We start from the raw sequence: 18,593 nt of genomic DNA on the forward strand, positions 1-18,593 counted from the left end.
AAATGCTAATTTCTCTGCATGACTCCAGAGAAGTGAGAGCTGCTGATCTCTCCAAAAGAAAGATGATTTATCCTGCCAATTAAAAAGATTCTCCAAAAAGAGACATTGTCCTCTTTCATATCCAAAGCCAAGGCAATCTCAAAACCTACTCAAGGTTTGAATCATCTCGAACCAACCTGCAGGGACAGGTATTTGTTGGGGTCTCAGGCACACAGAACCACCCAGAGGCAAGGTAGGGAAGATCAGCACGAGGAGCCTGGGGAGGCCCGACACACCACACAGCCCCACCGAGCAATGCAGACACACAGCAGGGCCACCCCAAATTCCCAACCAGTCGTAGGTTTCTTAGATGCATCTCTGATCCCACTCCCTTCTCCTAGGGCTAATTTTTCAGAGTTAGGCTTGGACAACAGCCACGGCAGCTCAATACCTCCAGCCATCCACCATAATCCTTTCACTTGGGGGTGGCACCTCCAATCCACTCTCCAAGGAAAAGCGTGTGAGTTGCTACTTCAAGCATCAATACGTAGCTCAAAGCCATTTGTTCTCAACAGCCTTCAGCAACCAAGTTCAGAGTAAACAATATGGGGAGTGAGGATTTCCATCTCAGGTCTTACAGGTTTTACATTAAAATCCCTATCCACAAAGGGAAAACTGTCTTACCTGCTTTCCTCCTGAGTCAGAAGATCATCTGCTTGAGTACAGGGACCTTTTCTGAAGTTGCTGCCCATAATTCACCCTCAGATAATGGCCCAGACAAGGATTCCTAGCTGCCCACATATCAGCGGTTTCTCTTTTGCTCACTGTTAAGAAACCACACTCCGTCTGTTTCTCTAACAGGTCACAGTGCTATTTAATAATACTGCAACAAAAACCAGCAGAGATAATTTACAGGAACCTGGTTTACACCTGAAGAACATGTTCCTGCTGCTCACTGCTCTGTGCCCAGTGGAAACCAGCACACATAGCAGTGGAACTCTGACCAAAGTAAAGTGGGATTCTGTTCTGTACATTTAAAACTGCCAAAAATGAGGTGAACTGGTGTCGTCACCTGGTCCTGACACTTGTAGCTTTTACCTCCTTACAGACTCTGGAAAAACACAAGACAATGTGTGCTTTGCCCCCATCCAATGAGTTAAAGAACTGTGGTCTCCTGCTGCTGTGAAAAATAACATGGCTGGGATGTGGGGAGAGACCCAACAGCAGTTGCTATTCTCGTCAAGCTCTGTATCGCATCTCTGAGAGAAGGGCTATGTTTCCATAACTGGTAAAAATAACCAGATAACTCAACAGCAAACTTAACAGACTTGAGTAAATCAGAATTGCTCGTTTCATTTCTTTAAACTTGCTTCCAAATATTTGCTTAGCCATTAAGACATAAATCTTTAGCTACTCTCTTAAAAAAAGAGCTGCATATTCCTTATTTGAGTCAGAACACACTAACTCATCAACATGCTTCGTTTTTAAAGAATTTGCATTTAGAGATTAAAACATTTCTTCAAACAAATTGCTGAAAGTAACACTGCGTGAATTTATTTTTTTTGTTAAAAGACAGGAGGGCACCGTCAGACAGATCTGATGGGAAATTTGGAACAAAATTAAGTGTTACTTCTTGCACAAAGCCTACAATTAAACTTTCTTATGGTTCTTTTTAAAGAAACCAATAAAACCTTTTTGGCTGTAACATTCTAACTACAGCATGTGAAAGTAAAATACTGCATGTAGACAAAGGAAATAAAGAAAACTAACCAATAATGGAGAAAAACCTTCACTTTGCTGGTCACCATAAAGATAAAAAGCCTAAACACTCTAAAGCAAAGAGCAAAACCAAGGAAAAACAAACTTCGATTATAAGAAAACACCTCGTATTTCATAAATGGTGTTTATTATTAAGAGATAAGAAACTGACATCTAGGGCATGAAAGTCAGTCTAATTGTTCAAGGTGTAATATAGAAATTTATTAATGTATCTGATGGTTATTCTTTCACCTGTAAAAGAAGAGAGGAGAAGCTGCAGCCACATTGAAGGCTACACTGTGTATCGCAGAGAATGCATTTCCCTTCACACTTTGCTCCTGTTAAGACACAGAATCATGACTTTTAAAAGCATTTTCTTACTGCTTTTGTTATTATTTCATAAATAGCAGGTTTATTTTGGATAGAAATTCTAAAACCAAAACAGTATCAAGAGAATAGGAATTGCTCTTATTTCAGCATAACTGGTTTACACGATGACCAACATCCAGTAATCTTCCATCTGCGGCTTGACGCAGGGTTCACCTTGCATTACTAATTTATTGGTTTCCTTGCCAGTGCAACTGGGAAACATGTAAACGTACGCACCCCCAGACAGCATACAGAAGTTAAGTTATTGTGTTTCCTTCCCTACAACAGCAGTTCATTTCAGGGGCAGAGGACCACGAATAAATAAAGAGACTGGATACATAATCTGTTGTGGTTATGTGAAACAAGGATGTTGAAATTAAGGTTGCGATGTACTGGAAAAACACCATATGACTCTAATCAACAACTGAGCCTGCAAGCTACAATTAACCCATCAGAATTATTTATTAAACTTTATGCAACCTCTGACGTTGCAATGCCAGGCACCAGCTGAGAAATACGGCCCGGACAGGGCTCGACTGCCTGAGAGAGGCAGAGCCATCGCTCAGCAGCGTCTCAAGCTTTTTCTGTAATGTTTGTCCCCGGGGTACCCCGGCTGCTCTGACAACAGTAAATTTAGCAAAGAGGGCAGGACCAGCAACGGAGCCAGAGACTCTAGACAGAGCACTCGATACAAGACAGACCTGGGCTCCGTATCGCTTTCCTCCTTCTCCGACGCAGCGTGTCTGATCTCCTGCCCTGACACGGGTTCAGCAGCACGTCCTGGCTGCAGGGGGAAGCAGGTGACAGCAGGGCACGATGGCAGGGCACAGCGGTGTGATGGCTGGCAGGGTGCCTCTGCAGGGCAGTGCCCAGCTCCGTGTGTAGCACCTGGGGAGGTACAGCCCCAGCACCCGCAGAAGCAGGGACACAAAACACGTTTTTTTGGGGGGGGGAAACACCCAGGGGGAACTTCCAGTCCAAGATCACAATGTCTTTTTAGCCATCCCCATTTCTCAGCCAGCCTGTATTTATGCAGTGGAAGCTCCCCTGCTCTTGTGTTACTAGCAGAGATGAAATGCAGAGGACTGAGAAACCACACATGGGAGATGGAAGACTCAACTCTGCAGCACACAGCCAGACCCCAGGTAAGCTGGGCAGGCAGCGAGCTACACGGGTTTTCATCAAATTCTCCAAAGCTGAAGGGAAAAACGTAGCACGTGAATCAGCTAAAGCTCTCCAACCTTCACCTTGAGATGCAACAGGAAAAGAATCCAAACACACCAGTATAAAACAATAGGGAGCTGAGTTAAACCATGAATCACTAAGAAAAAGACTGCCTAAAATATAGCTTTACTTGGCATTATCCCAAGCAACTTCTAAGGTCAGTCTGCAGATCATCACTTGTGTCACACCTTTTCACATGGGATCTTCCAAGCAGCAAAAGGAGGAAAGAAAATAACCCAAGTGAGAGGTGGGACAAGACCATGTCTAAATCATTAGATTTAGAAGTGAAGCATCATTTAAAAGGTTACGTCCCAGCAACTTCCAGTACCAGACTGACATTAACACCCACAAAAGCAGTGTTAGCAACAATATTCAAGCCAAAAAAACAGTGCAGTGAATTATAGCCAGTCTCTCCAAATCCCCACAGCTGCTGTTGATGGACACAGCCTCCTCCTCCCCTCCCCAGCCGAGGTACAGCGCTGTCACATCGCTCCCATCAAGCAGCAGTGTCTCATCAGTGGGTGTGTTGACTTCTAAATCCCTCTTTATTCATCCTATCAAGACTCCTGTGCAAACAAATACTGAAATACTAGGAAATATGCAAACAGGAATTGAGAGGCCCGTGGGTTACTACAAAATGATGGTGAACTGGGGAAAGAGGAAAATTTTCAGAGGAAGTTTGCTTGCTTGGGAAACCCTGAGCATGGGGACTAACTGAATTAACACTGTTCTGTCCTCAGTAATGGTTAAAATACCTCAATGGTTTCCATATGCTCACTGGTGTTGTGCTAGAAACGTGCTAGTTTTATTTGATTCTAGCCAATATATATTTCAATTGGATGTTATAACTCACATCAGAAAGTTGCCCTCTGCTAAGTATTTTATAGACACTTGACATATCTGCCAAATTCACAGCATCCAAATGTATTTTTAATGTTACAAATTGGGCTGTGGTCAGGATGCTGAGAATTTAATGCTCCTGGATCAGTCTCCACTCTTGAATACAGAGCGTTAATGCTTCTTTCATTTGTTGCCACACTTACAACCCAGATTGATGAAAATCCAGACCATGACTAAAAATAAGTTCCCATCCCCAATTCTCCAAGGAGCCTCAGCTGCAGAGATTTCAAAGAAACCCTTGCACACTGTGACCAGCCTAACAATTTCTGCCACTAAAACCTCATACAAATGAGTCCCTCCAGATCGAGAAAGGGTGGAAATATACTTTGATTCTCAGTCCAATTTCATTTTAGAGAAGACTCTTAAGTTTTACAGCTAGGGATAAACCACTGCAGCTGAAGCTGAGAGGTCTTGTCCATCAGAGCAGGATGACACTGCACCACAGCTCTGCCAGCACACTTCCCTGAGCAGACAAACCTGAAGGGCTCATCACCCTTGGTTTTGATTTTAGCAGATTTCTACACGAGGAGTTCATCAAATACTACATAACTACTACAACTGTCACTAAAGAATAGAGTTTTGTGTCATCAGCTCCAATCCTAACCACTAAGGCTGCTCAGGACACTTTAAATCAACAAAGCAGATTATGTCCAACACTGCACCAAGCTTAAAACTGCTACTGCTGCCCCTTCACTTAAGCCCCCAAACTGTGCTCAGAAATCAAACCCCATGTTCTGAACAGCTGCACAAACACCAACAGACACAGGGGGTGAAGCGAGAGGTGACTTCCAGGTTGTGCTGGTTGAAACCTTGCAGCTTAACTCCCAAACTGCACTCCTGTGTTAGTCCAACGCCCTTCTGAGCTGCCATTTTTTATGGCATCGCCCAGCCCTGCACACCAGTGCCTGCCCCATGAAGAAAGGTGGTGATGTGCTGTAAGTGACAGAGGTTTTAGCGGTCTTGCTTGAGTGAGTAATTTTACATGAGTTTCAGTCATGCATCTAATTTACACCACAGTGGCATGGCCATTTAAACGTTAATTGTGGGAGTTGCACAACCTTCCAGCAAAACCTTTGGCTTCATCATGCTCATGCCTCAAGGTGGGTTACTACAGCTTCATCACATGGCTCCACAGTGGGTTACTACAGCTTCATCACATGGCTCCACAGTGGGTTACTACAGCTTCATCACATGGCTCCACAGTGGGTTACTACAGCTTCATCACATGGCTCCACAGTGGGTTACTACAGCTTCATCACATGGCTCCACGGTAGCAGGTGAACGGCCACAGCCTTCCCCCACACCCAGCCCAACACATTAAACACTATTATCATGCAGTATAAACTCCTCCATGCTGACACTTATTATTTCCCTTATCGTTCTTCTTTATTTCAGAATACCAAAGCTGTGAGTCTCCACCCTTCACATCATTTCTGTTTACACCCTGATGCAGCTGTTTCCTGCACCTCTCCATGCCCATGACCCACCTCTTCTCCAGCACAAAAGAACTGACTGCCCTGGGCTGCCACAGGCACACCCGCTCCTGGCTTACCCTCTGCTCCAGCACCCAGCTGCCTGTGTTGGTTTCATCAGGAGTGCTGCACACTTAAATTTGTCTGGGAAGTCTGTAAGTGACTGAGGGATTCCAGTGAATTTGTCTGCTGACAAGTTTGCATACTACAGGCAGCGTTTCAGTTGTATTTGCAATCTTGGAGCCACGCTTGACTTCTGTGGGGAGCACATTTAGTGACCACTCGAGTTGCATCAGATTTTGCAAGATGAATTCATGTTCAGGTTGAGACCTTCGAAGCAAAATATAGATGGGGGAATGGCCAACTATACCATGAATCCTACAAGTAGGGATTTCTGAGGGGAAACGCTGACAGTTCACCTGCTGTAAGCACAGCTGGAATAAACATTACTACGCACCGAAAATGCGAGACGACAAAAAAAGAGAAAGAAAAGAAAAAAATGAGATCTACATTCAGAAAAAAATCTCCTGCCTGTTGTCAGGATTTCTATTTTCAGGCTGGGCTTCTCGCTTTGCTGGCATCAGAGCCACTGGCTGTGGAACAGCCTGGTTTCGCTTTGCAGCTTGTGCTGCCTTCGACACCACCAGCGTGGAAGCGCGTCCTCCGCCAGCACAACACGCGACCCGGCTCCCAGCCCCGGGCTGCGGGACAGCGAGAGGCTGCGCCCGCCCTCCCGGACAGAACCACACGGCGAGGTCAAGCTCAGACTCGCTGCTGCCTTGAACCAGGCTTTGCAGCAGATGGCAAAAGTTATGCCTGACCTCTTCATACAGTTGCAGATGCCAGTGCTCATGGCCAGTAGCCAGAAGGATAATAAACAGGGCTATTTCTTCTTGGCATGCCATTCACCTGAAAGCCTTTTCAATAAACATGTTCGAGGCTAGAAAAAGCTCACTGGGTCTCTTACACGGCAAGGACATTGTTCAACTGTCATAACCCACTAGGGAAATGACTCTAAATGAAACACTTTTGATTTATTTTGGCAGCTCAACTTCTGTTTAATATTCTTTTGTAACCAATGAATAATATGGGACTTTAATCACTCGTCTGGAGTCTTACAGAATCTGTGGCATGACCTTTTTTTACAATACATAAAATGACATAGCTTAAGACACAATATTTAACTCTCATCCATTCACCATCTTAAAACATATTGAAATCTAAAACTAGTCTGTTCCTATTTCAGAATAATGACCCGTTCATCAAAAAAAACAGGAGATAATGCTTAGCCATGCAGGAGACAATGAATATAATCGACAGACAGTGCCTGCAACATCAGGGATTGTGACACAAAAAAGCTCACAAATATTTTAGAGACTTAGGCTTAATTAGTTATTAAAAGCTTAGGGTGATTTTCCTCATCTGGTCTTAGGGCTCAGGCGAAGGCTGTCAGTGCTATCCCAGCAGCAGAGTCACATCACTGCCAACCACGTGAGCCGAGCCTGGGCACGGCGGCCAAGAAAGCAGCACACAATTTGATGTCTGGAAGTGAGCATATATTTAAGTAACTAAAACAATGAGACAAAAGTGCCTGCGGTAGATCTGAAAGCACTGACTACCTTGGTTTAGTGTGAAACACAACCTGCAGCCAAACAAGCCACCTCCACACAAACAGGTGGAGGTAAGGAGAGAGGCTGAAGCAACAGTGCTGCTTATTAAGTGTGTTTGTGCAAACGACACAAAATCACCTCCCTGCCTGCCGGGCTGGTGCTGCCTGTAACCCAGCACTTGCAGAGCTGAGGAGGACACGAGCTGCCAACTCCAGTGGCACCACCCGTAGCTCAGGACACCCACCGGTAGCTAAAGGGGCACTCGAGCAGCCGGGATGGCCCCTCGGCAGGGCAGTACCCTACTGCCCACTGCTCCTGCCACATGCAGCACCCACACCACTCTCCCGTGCTCACCATCCATCTTCACCCCTTTCTTCCTCCCTATATTGATTCTGCAAAGTGTTTCCTGATCTCTATCTAAGTAAAAAAACCCACAAACTATTTCACAGACTTCCATCTACGACCTTGTCAAACCCAATAACCTGTGGGCATTTTTCTATGCCAGACACATTCTCCTCCTTTCACAGACTTAAACACTGCCAGACAGGGCAGCACACACGCAGGGCAGGGCCAGGCCAGCAGTCTGAGCCTCCCCACAGCCGCAGAGCTGAGATGTTTATTTTTACATGCAACGAGAAAGGACAGCGCTGGTTACCGAAGGATGGGATGGCTAATTGAACTGTCTACTGCTGTGCTGGGTTCAGGCTGGGCAGCAAGGATATATTTGTATTCTTTAAGCACAGCAGCTGCTGTCCCTTTTCTTGCACTGCTGTAGTTATGAAAAAAAAAAAAATAAAAATTACTGTTCTCACGGAGCAAAGAAGCAGGAGCCAACCAAAGCAAACCAAGTTATCAACCCATATCTTCAGCCATGAGAAATACACAAGGTTTTCCCCAGACCAGAAAACATCCTTTTTCTCTTCTCATTGACACTTATCTTTGTTCTAGCACTAACTGAACCAGATCATAATATAGTAGGAGATACTAAGCGATAAGCCAAGCTTTTCTTTAAAACACAGTCTCTACTCATTCAGTTTCAGTCACCTACTTTACACATGTGTGTGCACACGGCAGGAAGGGTAAGATGGACCAGAGAGAACAGAAAGAAGTTTATTTTTTTTAGATTCAAACTATAAAGCCACAAATCCATTGAGGATCTTGGGATTCCTCTGGAATTCTCAGTTTCTTCCAAAATGGATTTTGTATGAAGCTGCCTCACCTTTACTGACCTGAGCACCCCCATCCTGGTTGCACAGATAGCGTCCAGGGTTAAACTAGACTGCAGACACAGAGAATACTTTATTACAAGGACAACAGACTGACAGGTGAAGCAGCTTCAGCCAAACAACCAGTAAAGGCATGTCAGCAACTGTCAAAAAAATTACAGCTAGTCCACGCATAAGGTTTAGCAATAAACACAACGAAAGAGCGACAAATAAAACCGCACGGGGTGCGTTAAACACTCAGTGGAAAAATCTATGGGAACTTTTTATACTACACCCTAGGGCAGAGAGGAAATTATGCCACAACTGGACTGCAGCTCTTGGCAAGGTCAGCCCAGACTCCAGTTCAGCAGCAGCTTTGAGAAAAACCTTAGAGCGGAAAATTCGGATAGCACTGGCTCCCCAGAAACAGCAGGCGCAGCTTGAAGCGCGTATTGTTACAACTGAACCACGGCAGTTCCTGCACTCCCAGCCTCTCCCAAGGCAGCCGAAACAGCCCAAGTCTGGGACTCCCAAGGAAAATTTTGTTACGCCCTGCAGAGGAATGTTCCACCCACAACTGTTGTTTCCTCCCATAAAAGGATCATTAGTGAGATAATTTCTGAGGTTCATGGTATTGTCTACAGATTTTACTGAAATATCGCACCAGGAAGGGGAAGCCAAATGAGCCAGACTATTTTAAGGCTTTTGCATTTGGAGGAAATTCTAGGGCAAAATTTCAAAAAGGCAGATGCTTTGAACTGGGAAACGTTACGCTTTGTGGAGAAGGGAGCATTCCTGTCTTTAGAGCTGCTTCAATAACTCTTTTGGGGCCACATCTACTTGGTTGACTTTATTTTTAGATTCAGAATCTGCTTTTTCAGACACCTAGATACTATTTTATATGAACACGTGTATGTGATCAAGACTATTTGGGAAACAGTTTAGAAGTTAAAGACTGACTATAAAAAGCTGCTCTTACATCCCTCTCATACCTACAATTCACTTCAAAGACCTGCTCAACCATCTCAGCACCCAGGCAGGGCACAGAGGTGTTCACCCCAACATTACCACTGTCAGATTGCCAGTCAGGCAGGACAGGAGACTCGATCACAGGGAGTACAGAGGCTGGATCTGCAATTTTTGAACTTGCTATCCTCAGGGTCTCCTCTTCCTTAAGGAGCACGGAGAGCACATTCCCATAGCTGCATACTACGTACTCCCCACTGGGTCCGATGGGGGTTTAGATTGCTCTAACTGGGAGAATAACATGCAGCACTATTCAGACACGTCTCCGCTGGCAGCACTCCCTCGCCATCAACGATCAGTAAAACGTCGCCCTAGTCTCAAAACCGAGGCTGGGCTCCCCTCTCCTGGACGGCTGCAAAGGTGCAGCTCTCCACAAGGCTCCACACCAGAGGGAAAATTGCTTTGCTGGGCTCCGGTGGTAAATGATCCCTTCCCCAAAGAGAAAGCAAGCTGTTAAAGGCTGAATACCCTTAGCTTGTCTTCTAGGATCTTCCCTGGTATCAGTGGCCTCCAACACGCTACCAAAAAAAGAAATTAGATGGGTCTGTGGCAGGTGCCAGGTCCTGGTGATTTGAACCAATGGTCTACATGAGATTCCCAACCCCACGTTTGGCAGTTAAGGCTGACGGGAGGTGGGAAAGCCAAAGAATCAGCTTCTGCACCCACAGCACACGGTGCTCCCTCACCTGCAAGGGCAGTAGGGATGGCGACCGCGCGTGCGGGCAGCTCTGCCTCCCCACACTAACCTGAGGCGGGCAGGGCACAGCGAACACGGACAACTGAGAGCAGGGGCTCAGCGGGGGACACCCTCCTGGCTTCCTTTGACTTAAACAGAATTATTTATTTTTTCTTCTACCACTGCATCTGAGGTTTACGTTTCCTTTGGAAGGAAGTCAGAGATTGAAAAGATGTTTAGGGAAACTTATTTACTCTCCAGACACGAATGGCTCCTCTCACTCTGACACCATGCAGTCAGGCAATTCTGGCAAATGTTGATTATAGTTTGTACCACGAGTCGTTAAGACACCGTGACTGAAGGAAAGAGGCTTTTGCACAACACCTGCCAGGTCCAGTCTTGCAATAAACACACAGGATCCTGAGCTCCCACTGAAATTCAAGCAGCTACAACATCAGCATTCACATGCATTTTTATCTACAGCACACACTTTCAAGGACACGACAGACTGCATCGTTCCTCTCGGGTCTCAGTGTGTCAAGGGATGGAAGTCAGTCAGAAGACAATAATTGCTTTTTCAAAAGCTAGTCTGATGCAAGTACTGCACACCGCAGGCTACAGGCATCCCACACGGGAAGAAAGTGTTATAAATGGGAAAAGGTTCAACTTTTCACTGCGGTTGGTTCTAAGCTTTGTTTCAAACCTATTGCACAAGCTGGTTGCCAACTGTTTCTTAATTAATCAAGGGTGGTTTGCAGTTGTGGTTACTATGATAAGACGTAATAACGATCTTCAGCCTAGGCTTCCTCAGGGAGAAGTTCACAGGATGATATTATCTATTCATGTGTATACTTCAATCAAATTTTGCAAGGAAATAATTTGTCTTGAGGATACAAATCTCCTACAAATTTAATAAGAATAGAAGATCAGTAGAACCTAATTTTATTGTGGGACCAAACTACAAACTACTACCAGAAAAAGTAAAGAAAGAAAAAAGCCCTCTTCAGTAGCACTGACTCCCTTCCTAGCAGAGTGCTGACTTGTCTTAAAGGCACCTTGCTTTCAGTTGTTTCAAAACAATGTCTTACCATACACTGGAAAATCAAACCCTTTCTCTCCAAGCAGGAGAAGCCAGGCCTCTTGTTCTATAAAAAGTTAACATTTCTAAGCGTCCTTGATTCCACTGAGAATGCACTGGTAAAACAAAGGCATTCTTTGGCATGGGAACTGGTGGCTGAAGCTGAAAAGCAAGGTTTTCGCCCCCACAATCGGGTATCAGCAGGGTGGTCATGTGCAAAAAGCTGCCTCACTCCCCCAGCTAGCACACAAGATATGCTCAAAGAAAGCAGCACGGGGGGTGATAGGAACAGCAAATGTTTCTTCTAGGTTTCCTCTGGTTCTGGGGAGACAAATATAAAATTTCATCTCAAACTGAAATGCAATTCAAGCACTCCCCAGCGCTGCCAGATGACCCCTTACACTGCGCGTCCCTCTGACCAGCTAACGTGCCAGGTCTGAGCTTGCTGATGCTCCTTTACTGCTTTAAACATCAAGACCCAGCCACGTCCTGTTGCTCAGGCAGTCTGGTTCCAGTGATTCACAGACGAAATCCACATACAAGCATGAAAGGGCAGGTGTGGATTAAAAACACAGAAAGGAAAAAGCTCACAGCATTTTAGATTCAAACAGATTTTTTCTTACCAGCGAACTAACACTTTCCATAACTGAGTGGTTTCAGTATTTGTTAGAATCTCTTAAAGTAAGAAACAACCGTTAAGAGACTGTGTGGCCTTAGGTGATGCAGTCTGTGCAACTGCCAGCTCTGACATCTGCCTTAAAGTCCGCTGCTGCTACCTTGCAAAGCAGCAAAATGAGGGAAAATGGGAAAATTCACAGCTAAATATAGGGATATTTGTGATGAACTGCTGCTCCAGGCCACTTGAACAATGCCCTGCAGAGTCATGCCACACACACGTGCATGTTTGAAGGTTTTTACTTGGACAGGAGTTTAACTGGTTCCTTTACAACCAAACTAAACGAAAGGCAGCACAGATGGATCTGCCTCCCCAGCACCTCAGAGCAGGGTGCTGCCCGTGTCAGTCTGGACACGCTTGGGAGAACTTCAGAGGGATTAAGAAGTGAGAAAGCACAGACAAAAGACAAAGCTCTAAACAAAGCTCACTGAATCTCCACAGCACAGAGACACTTTTGTTATCCTGCAAGCACAGCTGACCTTGTTCATCCCACACCACGTTCATCCTTGGGACCTGCAAGTCCTGAGGCACTCGGGGCAATTCTCAGGCGCAGCTGAGAATTTGAATTTGTCACCTTGAATGGGTCCAAAAGGCTACAACATCACCAGCTTCCCAATCATATCCAAACTCTGTAAGTACTGCACTAGCTTCCACTCCCTCCTCAATTTCTGCAGTTGCCTTCCCACTTGATTTCTTGTCTCATCCCTGCACAGTGATTACAGGCAGCACCACTCCCAGGTATGCCACATCCCAAGCATGTCCCCAGTTTAACAGTAGTATTCAGGCAATCCTGCAAGCTTAAAACTAGTTCTGCTAGGAGAGGTAAGCATCTGACATTTTTATGAAAGCAATACAAAGGCACAGATAAGTTGAATAATTTGCTAAAGGCCACAGACTCTGTGGCAGAGAAATTAGAGAGATTAAAAATATACACCAATGGCTACTGCAGCAAGAAGTAGAAAACACAGCCAGTGCTGGTGAGGAGATGACTACCCCACCCCAGCAAACTAGTCTTAAATCTAGTGTTAAAAAGATGAGTCAGTGTTGACACTGAGAAAAGCAGCATGACTGACAATTCAGGGCAGTAATCCTCCTGGTCCAAAACAGAACAGACACAGGGGCAACACCTCAAAATCAGGTGGCCCAGGCTCAGCATTCACAAACACGGCGTGCTGCTCAGAGCTGCACTCCCAGCAAACACTTCTGTCAAGCAACAGACAAAAGAAAACCTGACAGCTAAATAAGACGTGCGGGATGGACAGGCAGCCAGTCAGCAGGCTCAGTCCCTAGCAGCTCAGGATACTAATAAAGGCTAAATAGCCTTTTATGGATCCTTACTCAGCAGCAAATGGGCTTGTACCCGTTTAACCCTGTTTGTTTTATCATTAGCTTCAGATTGGCACAAACGCAAGCCTCCTGGTTTTGCTTTTGATTTTTATATTGATTTCTCATTCCCTTCCCTTTGGAGGGTGACCAGACAGCAGGTTAAAACAGCTGTTCAGCTCACCAAACTGTTAAGTGTCAGAGGGAGCAGAAACACCTCCCTAACGACAGGCACAAGTTTCTGCCCACCAGAGCTGCTTCTCACTTCAGCATGGCAAGAGGAGAACCTCTATTGGTTTTACTGGAAATGAGACACACGTACCTGGCGGCCATCCTGTCCCACGTTGGTCTGTCCTCTCACTACTGTTCGGATGTTGTCATCCAACCTCCTGGAGAAAAGAATCTGTAATGTCAAACTCATTCTCTACGCGTCCGACCCAAACAGCCGTGAGATCCTTAAGAGCTACAGAATGGATTTAAAATAAAATGCTGATGCTACCAATGCTAAACTCACCTTTTTTTTCCCCCCTCTCTCCGTAGGACATCACTATCTTACATGATTTAAAACTCCTGATGCAAAACCAAAAATTAATTTCTTAATTTAATCGGGGCTTCTTGCATTTCTCTTCCCTTAAGCAATATTGTCCATTTTCCCTTCTCTGCTTTCATTTCTACTTTCCACATGTTAAAGCGTTGTCTCAATCATTTGGTAAAGGTTGGCAATGCCAGGCTACACAGAAAATGTAAGTATTTCCTGCACATTTGTATTGATTTTGTACTTTTAGTATCAATAATGACAATTAAAAAAAACCCGAGAGATTTTACAATTGCTATTTTGACCTCACAAATAATAAATTTTCAGCAACCAAATCTTCTGGGTAGTTTGTTCTCTCAGCCTTCAGACTGTACTAAAATTTGGTATTCGTTGATTCTTACTTCATTGTTTCTTCAAAACTCTACTTTGAAATCCATCAGCTAAAATAACCTGAAAGGCACATATTAGACAATAGGGGCAAAGTATAAAAAATAATTATAATTAAAGGGAGCCATTCTCCTCTCTGTCCTACTACTGGACTCGAGACTGACACTATTCACATCTTTTAAGATACTGGCGATAGCGCAAAGGATGTATTTATGAAGCCTCGGTGACAACCAGACTGCCTGCCACCTGAGATGCAATGAAATGAAGAAATATTTACCTTATTTTCAATCTGATTTTGTTCACCACTTCATCGATGTTTGCCAAAGACTACAACATGAAAAAAAGAAAGAGAAGTGAAACAGGGAACCTTTTGCCGCTGATACACATCAGCTGTGATACCTAACACTTTCCCATGTGTGACACTTCACAAAGAGGAGAGAAAAACTTTGTTCTAGAGATGGAGAAACAGAGACACACAGAATTGCCCCTGAAACGCTGTAGTGACAGTGACCTCCCACAGGCAACAGGGACAGAGCCTTGGCCTTCCTGGGGCAGAGACCCTCCCGCAGAGCCCAGACACTCGGGGTGGAGGAGGCCTGTATGGGGGCACTGCAGGGGAAACAGCTCTCCACTGCTGGCAAAGGGAAAAAAAAATCAAGCCAGCACCACCAGCAAACTAACCAGAAACAGCCAAAAGTTAGAAAGAAGCTGGTGCTGCAGCAGATCTTAAACATGGTAAACATTGAAGCTGGCTCACAACCCAACCTTCAGCTGCAGAAACACCTCCTTTTTGCAATAGATTAGTCCAAAACTGTCCCTGGGGGTGATGAGGGGAAGACAAAGTAGGGATATGAGCCCATAGGAATCTCATTCTTTAAATCTCAAAAGAAACAATAGGTTTCAAACACAGACAACTTTCCAGTGACATTCCACAGGCAACACCTGCCTTATTTCGCTGAAACCCCTGAGGATTCACCAATGATTAAAGCACAGCAAGTTAGCAAATTTACTGCCAGAGAAACCTCTATATAGAAAACTAATTTATTTCTATAGAACAAAGCAGGACTTTTACTGCAGCAAGCATTTTGGGGGAAAAGAAACGCCATAATGACAGCAAAATCTCATGAGACGCAAATTTAAGAAGTGATTATTCTTGTAGCCCTACTACCCATGCTGCTGTTTAAAAGAAGGAGCTTGGGTACAGGTTTAAACACACCCTCAGCCATTTACTATCAGGTTACCCCTCATGCTGAGAGCGTGACTTACTTGCTCAGTGGGAAAGAGAGTATTGATATACTCCACAGCATTGAAATCTGCTCTGTCCAGTGGATCTTGGCTTGGAAATACCTGAAGAGAGGGAGGAAAACAAATCAAAAATCCATCACTTAATTTCTGTAACTTTACACAGCATCTACTACTTCTGAGCAATGTTTCACAGCATTGTCCCAACAAGAGTGCACAGAGAGCAGTGAGGCCTCTGTGCAGGAGTCGAGCACCACAAGCTCTGCAGGTCTCTGATCTATTCAAATTCCTGTGGGTATCAGCGTGGGTAAACACAGATAATAGACACGTGGGCTTCCAGAGACAGCCCCAGCACAACCGATCACGTGCAAGGAATTCCCGAGACACACGAGCCATTAATTATGCATCCCAAACCACTGGGATGCTTTTGCCACTGTCTGTAAACGAACCCCTGCACTGAGGTATCGCCCTTCTCTCTGCCGGGACTCTGCACAGCCCTGCGGTGAGAGATGGAGGAGTTGCTTTCCACAGCTGTGTAATAGGAAACATGATGAATTAAGAAATGGTTGTACAAGTTCTCGGGAGACTTGGGTTTGCCACTTTCACGTGAAAAACATGGAGAAACAGAATCTGCTGAATGATTACTCCTACCCACGGGAAAGGGAAAAGAACAGCTGTGGTGCAAACAGATTTCATCTCTCCTCAGAAGTAGCTCAAACAATACAAATGCGGCTGCCAGGCTTTGCTTTTTGTTCCCACAGACTAAAATATGCTGCTTTCCCTCCTCTGCTACCGTATTCATTCCACATTTATACAGCCATCAGCTCGCGGTCCAAACTGAGCCTAGCAAATGTGTAGCTCACCCCGCAGATCATCCTGGTCACTGAAAGCCTTCACAGAAACCTGCATTAACTGGGTACATGCAGCATTTACACTGTTTTACACATTTCTGCAGCATAAAAGCAGTGGTTTGGGGAGACTACTTAAATAAAAGCACATTCTCCCTGAAACAGGCCTCTTTGGCAGCTTTCCCAACATTACTCCCGTGGCCAGGAAGAAGCAGGGAGCAGTGAAACATGCCTGAGGTCGTGCCCGAGTGAGGAAGATGCTCTGACATTGGCCCATCTCATGGGTGCAGCTGCAGTATCACAACCAGCCTGTCCTGCTCCGGGCTCACAACTCCTGCAGGTCCAATTAACCCCACCGCAACAAGCACTAAGCGCAGCTGAAGCAAGGGGCAGGATAGCAGATAAAGGCTCACTCAGGAACCTCCACTCAAAGTGCTGATAGAGATCAACGCTGCAGGCAGCTGCACCCGGTTGCTACTCCTGGGTCTTTGTCACAACCCATTAAGCAGAGATGAACACCCAGTGTTTGGTGGGGCACCCAGCTGGGTGTGCTCCCTGCCCTGCTCCAGGCAGAAGTCAGCTGAGCCAGTTCTGCTCATTCAACCAGAACCTGGTAGGTTTTGCCCAAAGCTAATTAAGGAACACTCAAATGAACCACAGGATTATTGGGTTGGGAAGTGCCAGTAAGGAATTGAGGGAAGGGAGGAGGCAGCATCATCCTGAACATCTCCCCTTGTTCGGGACGTGAATATCTGCCTATAGCCTTACCATCCATTAAAATAATTCAGCTACGGATGTGGTGGATTCTCCACTGCTCAAACTCCCAAGTCAAGACTGTCTCTAAAAGACATGTTTTACCTTGAAGAGATGTTTTGTGCTTGATGAAAATGTCATTAGGTAACTTTCTTTAGTTGTACAATGTTAGAAGTCACACCAGGCTTCTCTGGCTTTCAAACATACAGGCTCTATAAAGCTCAGAGGATTCTTTTTTCTGGGCTAGTTCCAGGTAAAAGGTGGCAATTATTTTAGCAATTTGCAAGATTTCAGCAAAAATTACTTAATGGTTTACTGCCAGGTGTGCCAACCTCATGCCAAGACAGAGTACCTGGGGCATCTCTTTCTTTGGAACAATAATATTCCAAAGCTGGCCCAGCACCCACAGAGAAACTGCATGACCCTCCTCACCTTCTGGTGCTGGGCTCAGCTGAGATACTGCCCCACCTACCATGGTCCACCCTAGTTTTGAGGAGAAACACCAAAAGCCATCTGCAAGCCCCAACACTCAAGAAAGTGAGGAAACATTTGAGTGATACTTTGAGAGACAGTTCCTGTTGCTGACCACAGCCTTCTACTATAAGAAAGAGCTCTTTGGGCTGACGGGGTGGCTGAAGTCAGCACCAGCTCGCTCACAGACTCCACCAGACAGATGATTTCACCCTGAGTGCTTGTGGAGTTTTGTTGGGCTCCCAGCACCACAGAGGCTTTCAGGGAACACTGGAGGACTCGGGCTGGAACATATCGATCACAGAAATGCAGCCACGGCATTTAGATTATCCTGACTCCAACCGAGCCACAGCCCGCTTGACTCCATTAAGAGGCTTTTACAGAGCCAGTGACAATGTTGAGTTAAAGACAGAAAACAGCCAGTGCCCTGCGGCCACCAGAGATGGGGAAGCGATTAATGGGAGACGCTCGGCTGCGGCCCAACCGCAGGACCGGCCCCTGCGTGGCGGGGGAAGGCGACGACCCCCCAGCACTAACGCGGCCCGGGCCGGCGGCCAGCTCAGCCCCGGGACACCTCGGGGCGGCAAAGGGACTCGTTCCCCCCACGCCAGACAGGGAGGGCGCATCCGCCCCCAGCACGGTCAGCTCGGGGCTTTCCGGGGCCCGGCAGCGGGAGGCCCGGAGCAAACCGGGGGACACCGCCAGCCCGGGGCCCTCACACAGCCGGCACCGGGCCGCGCCCACACCGGCCCCTCACCGGAGGGGTCGGGCCCGCCCCGCCCGTCCCCGCGGCAGGCCGCCCCGGCGCACCTGCTCGATGGCGGCCTGCACGGCGGGGGCCAGCTCCAGCGCCGCCTCCAGCCCGGCCGCCAGCTCCGGCTCGTCCTCCTCCATGGCGGCCGCCACTTCCGGGCCGCGCGGCACGCCGGGATGCTGGAGGACGGACACACACATACACGGCACCGGGGGCGGGGTTTGCCGGGGGCGGGGTGTCCCGGGGCGGGGTTTGCACCGGGCGGGGGCGGGGCCTGCCGCCCGGCGGGGCCGAGCCGAGCCGGGCC

The 18,593-nt window shown here is 46.5% G+C and overlaps 1 protein-coding gene across 1 annotated transcript in view; it reads right to left on the reverse strand.

Moving 5' to 3' along the window:
- The window catches only part of VPS53 (VPS53 subunit of GARP complex), a 67,970-nt gene extending 49,520 nt beyond the window's left edge, over nucleotides 1-18,450 (reverse strand). The window contains exons 1-4 of the mRNA XM_074922948.1: nucleotides 18,343-18,450; nucleotides 15,485-15,565; nucleotides 14,496-14,545; nucleotides 13,619-13,685 (exon numbers count right to left, since the gene is read on the reverse strand). Coding sequence (XP_074779049.1) covers nucleotides 13,619-13,685; nucleotides 14,496-14,545; nucleotides 15,485-15,565; nucleotides 18,343-18,426 — 282 coding nt within the window. The 5' untranslated portion in view covers nucleotides 18,427-18,450. The remainder of the gene's footprint in view (nucleotides 1-13,618; nucleotides 13,686-14,495; nucleotides 14,546-15,484; nucleotides 15,566-18,342) is intronic.
- Between the last annotated feature and the right edge of the window lie 143 nt (nucleotides 18,451-18,593).

This window comes from Athene noctua, chromosome 19 (assembly GCF_965140245.1).
Source record: "Athene noctua chromosome 19, bAthNoc1.hap1.1, whole genome shotgun sequence".
NCBI classification, from domain to species: Eukaryota; Metazoa; Chordata; class Aves; order Strigiformes; family Strigidae; genus Athene; species Athene noctua.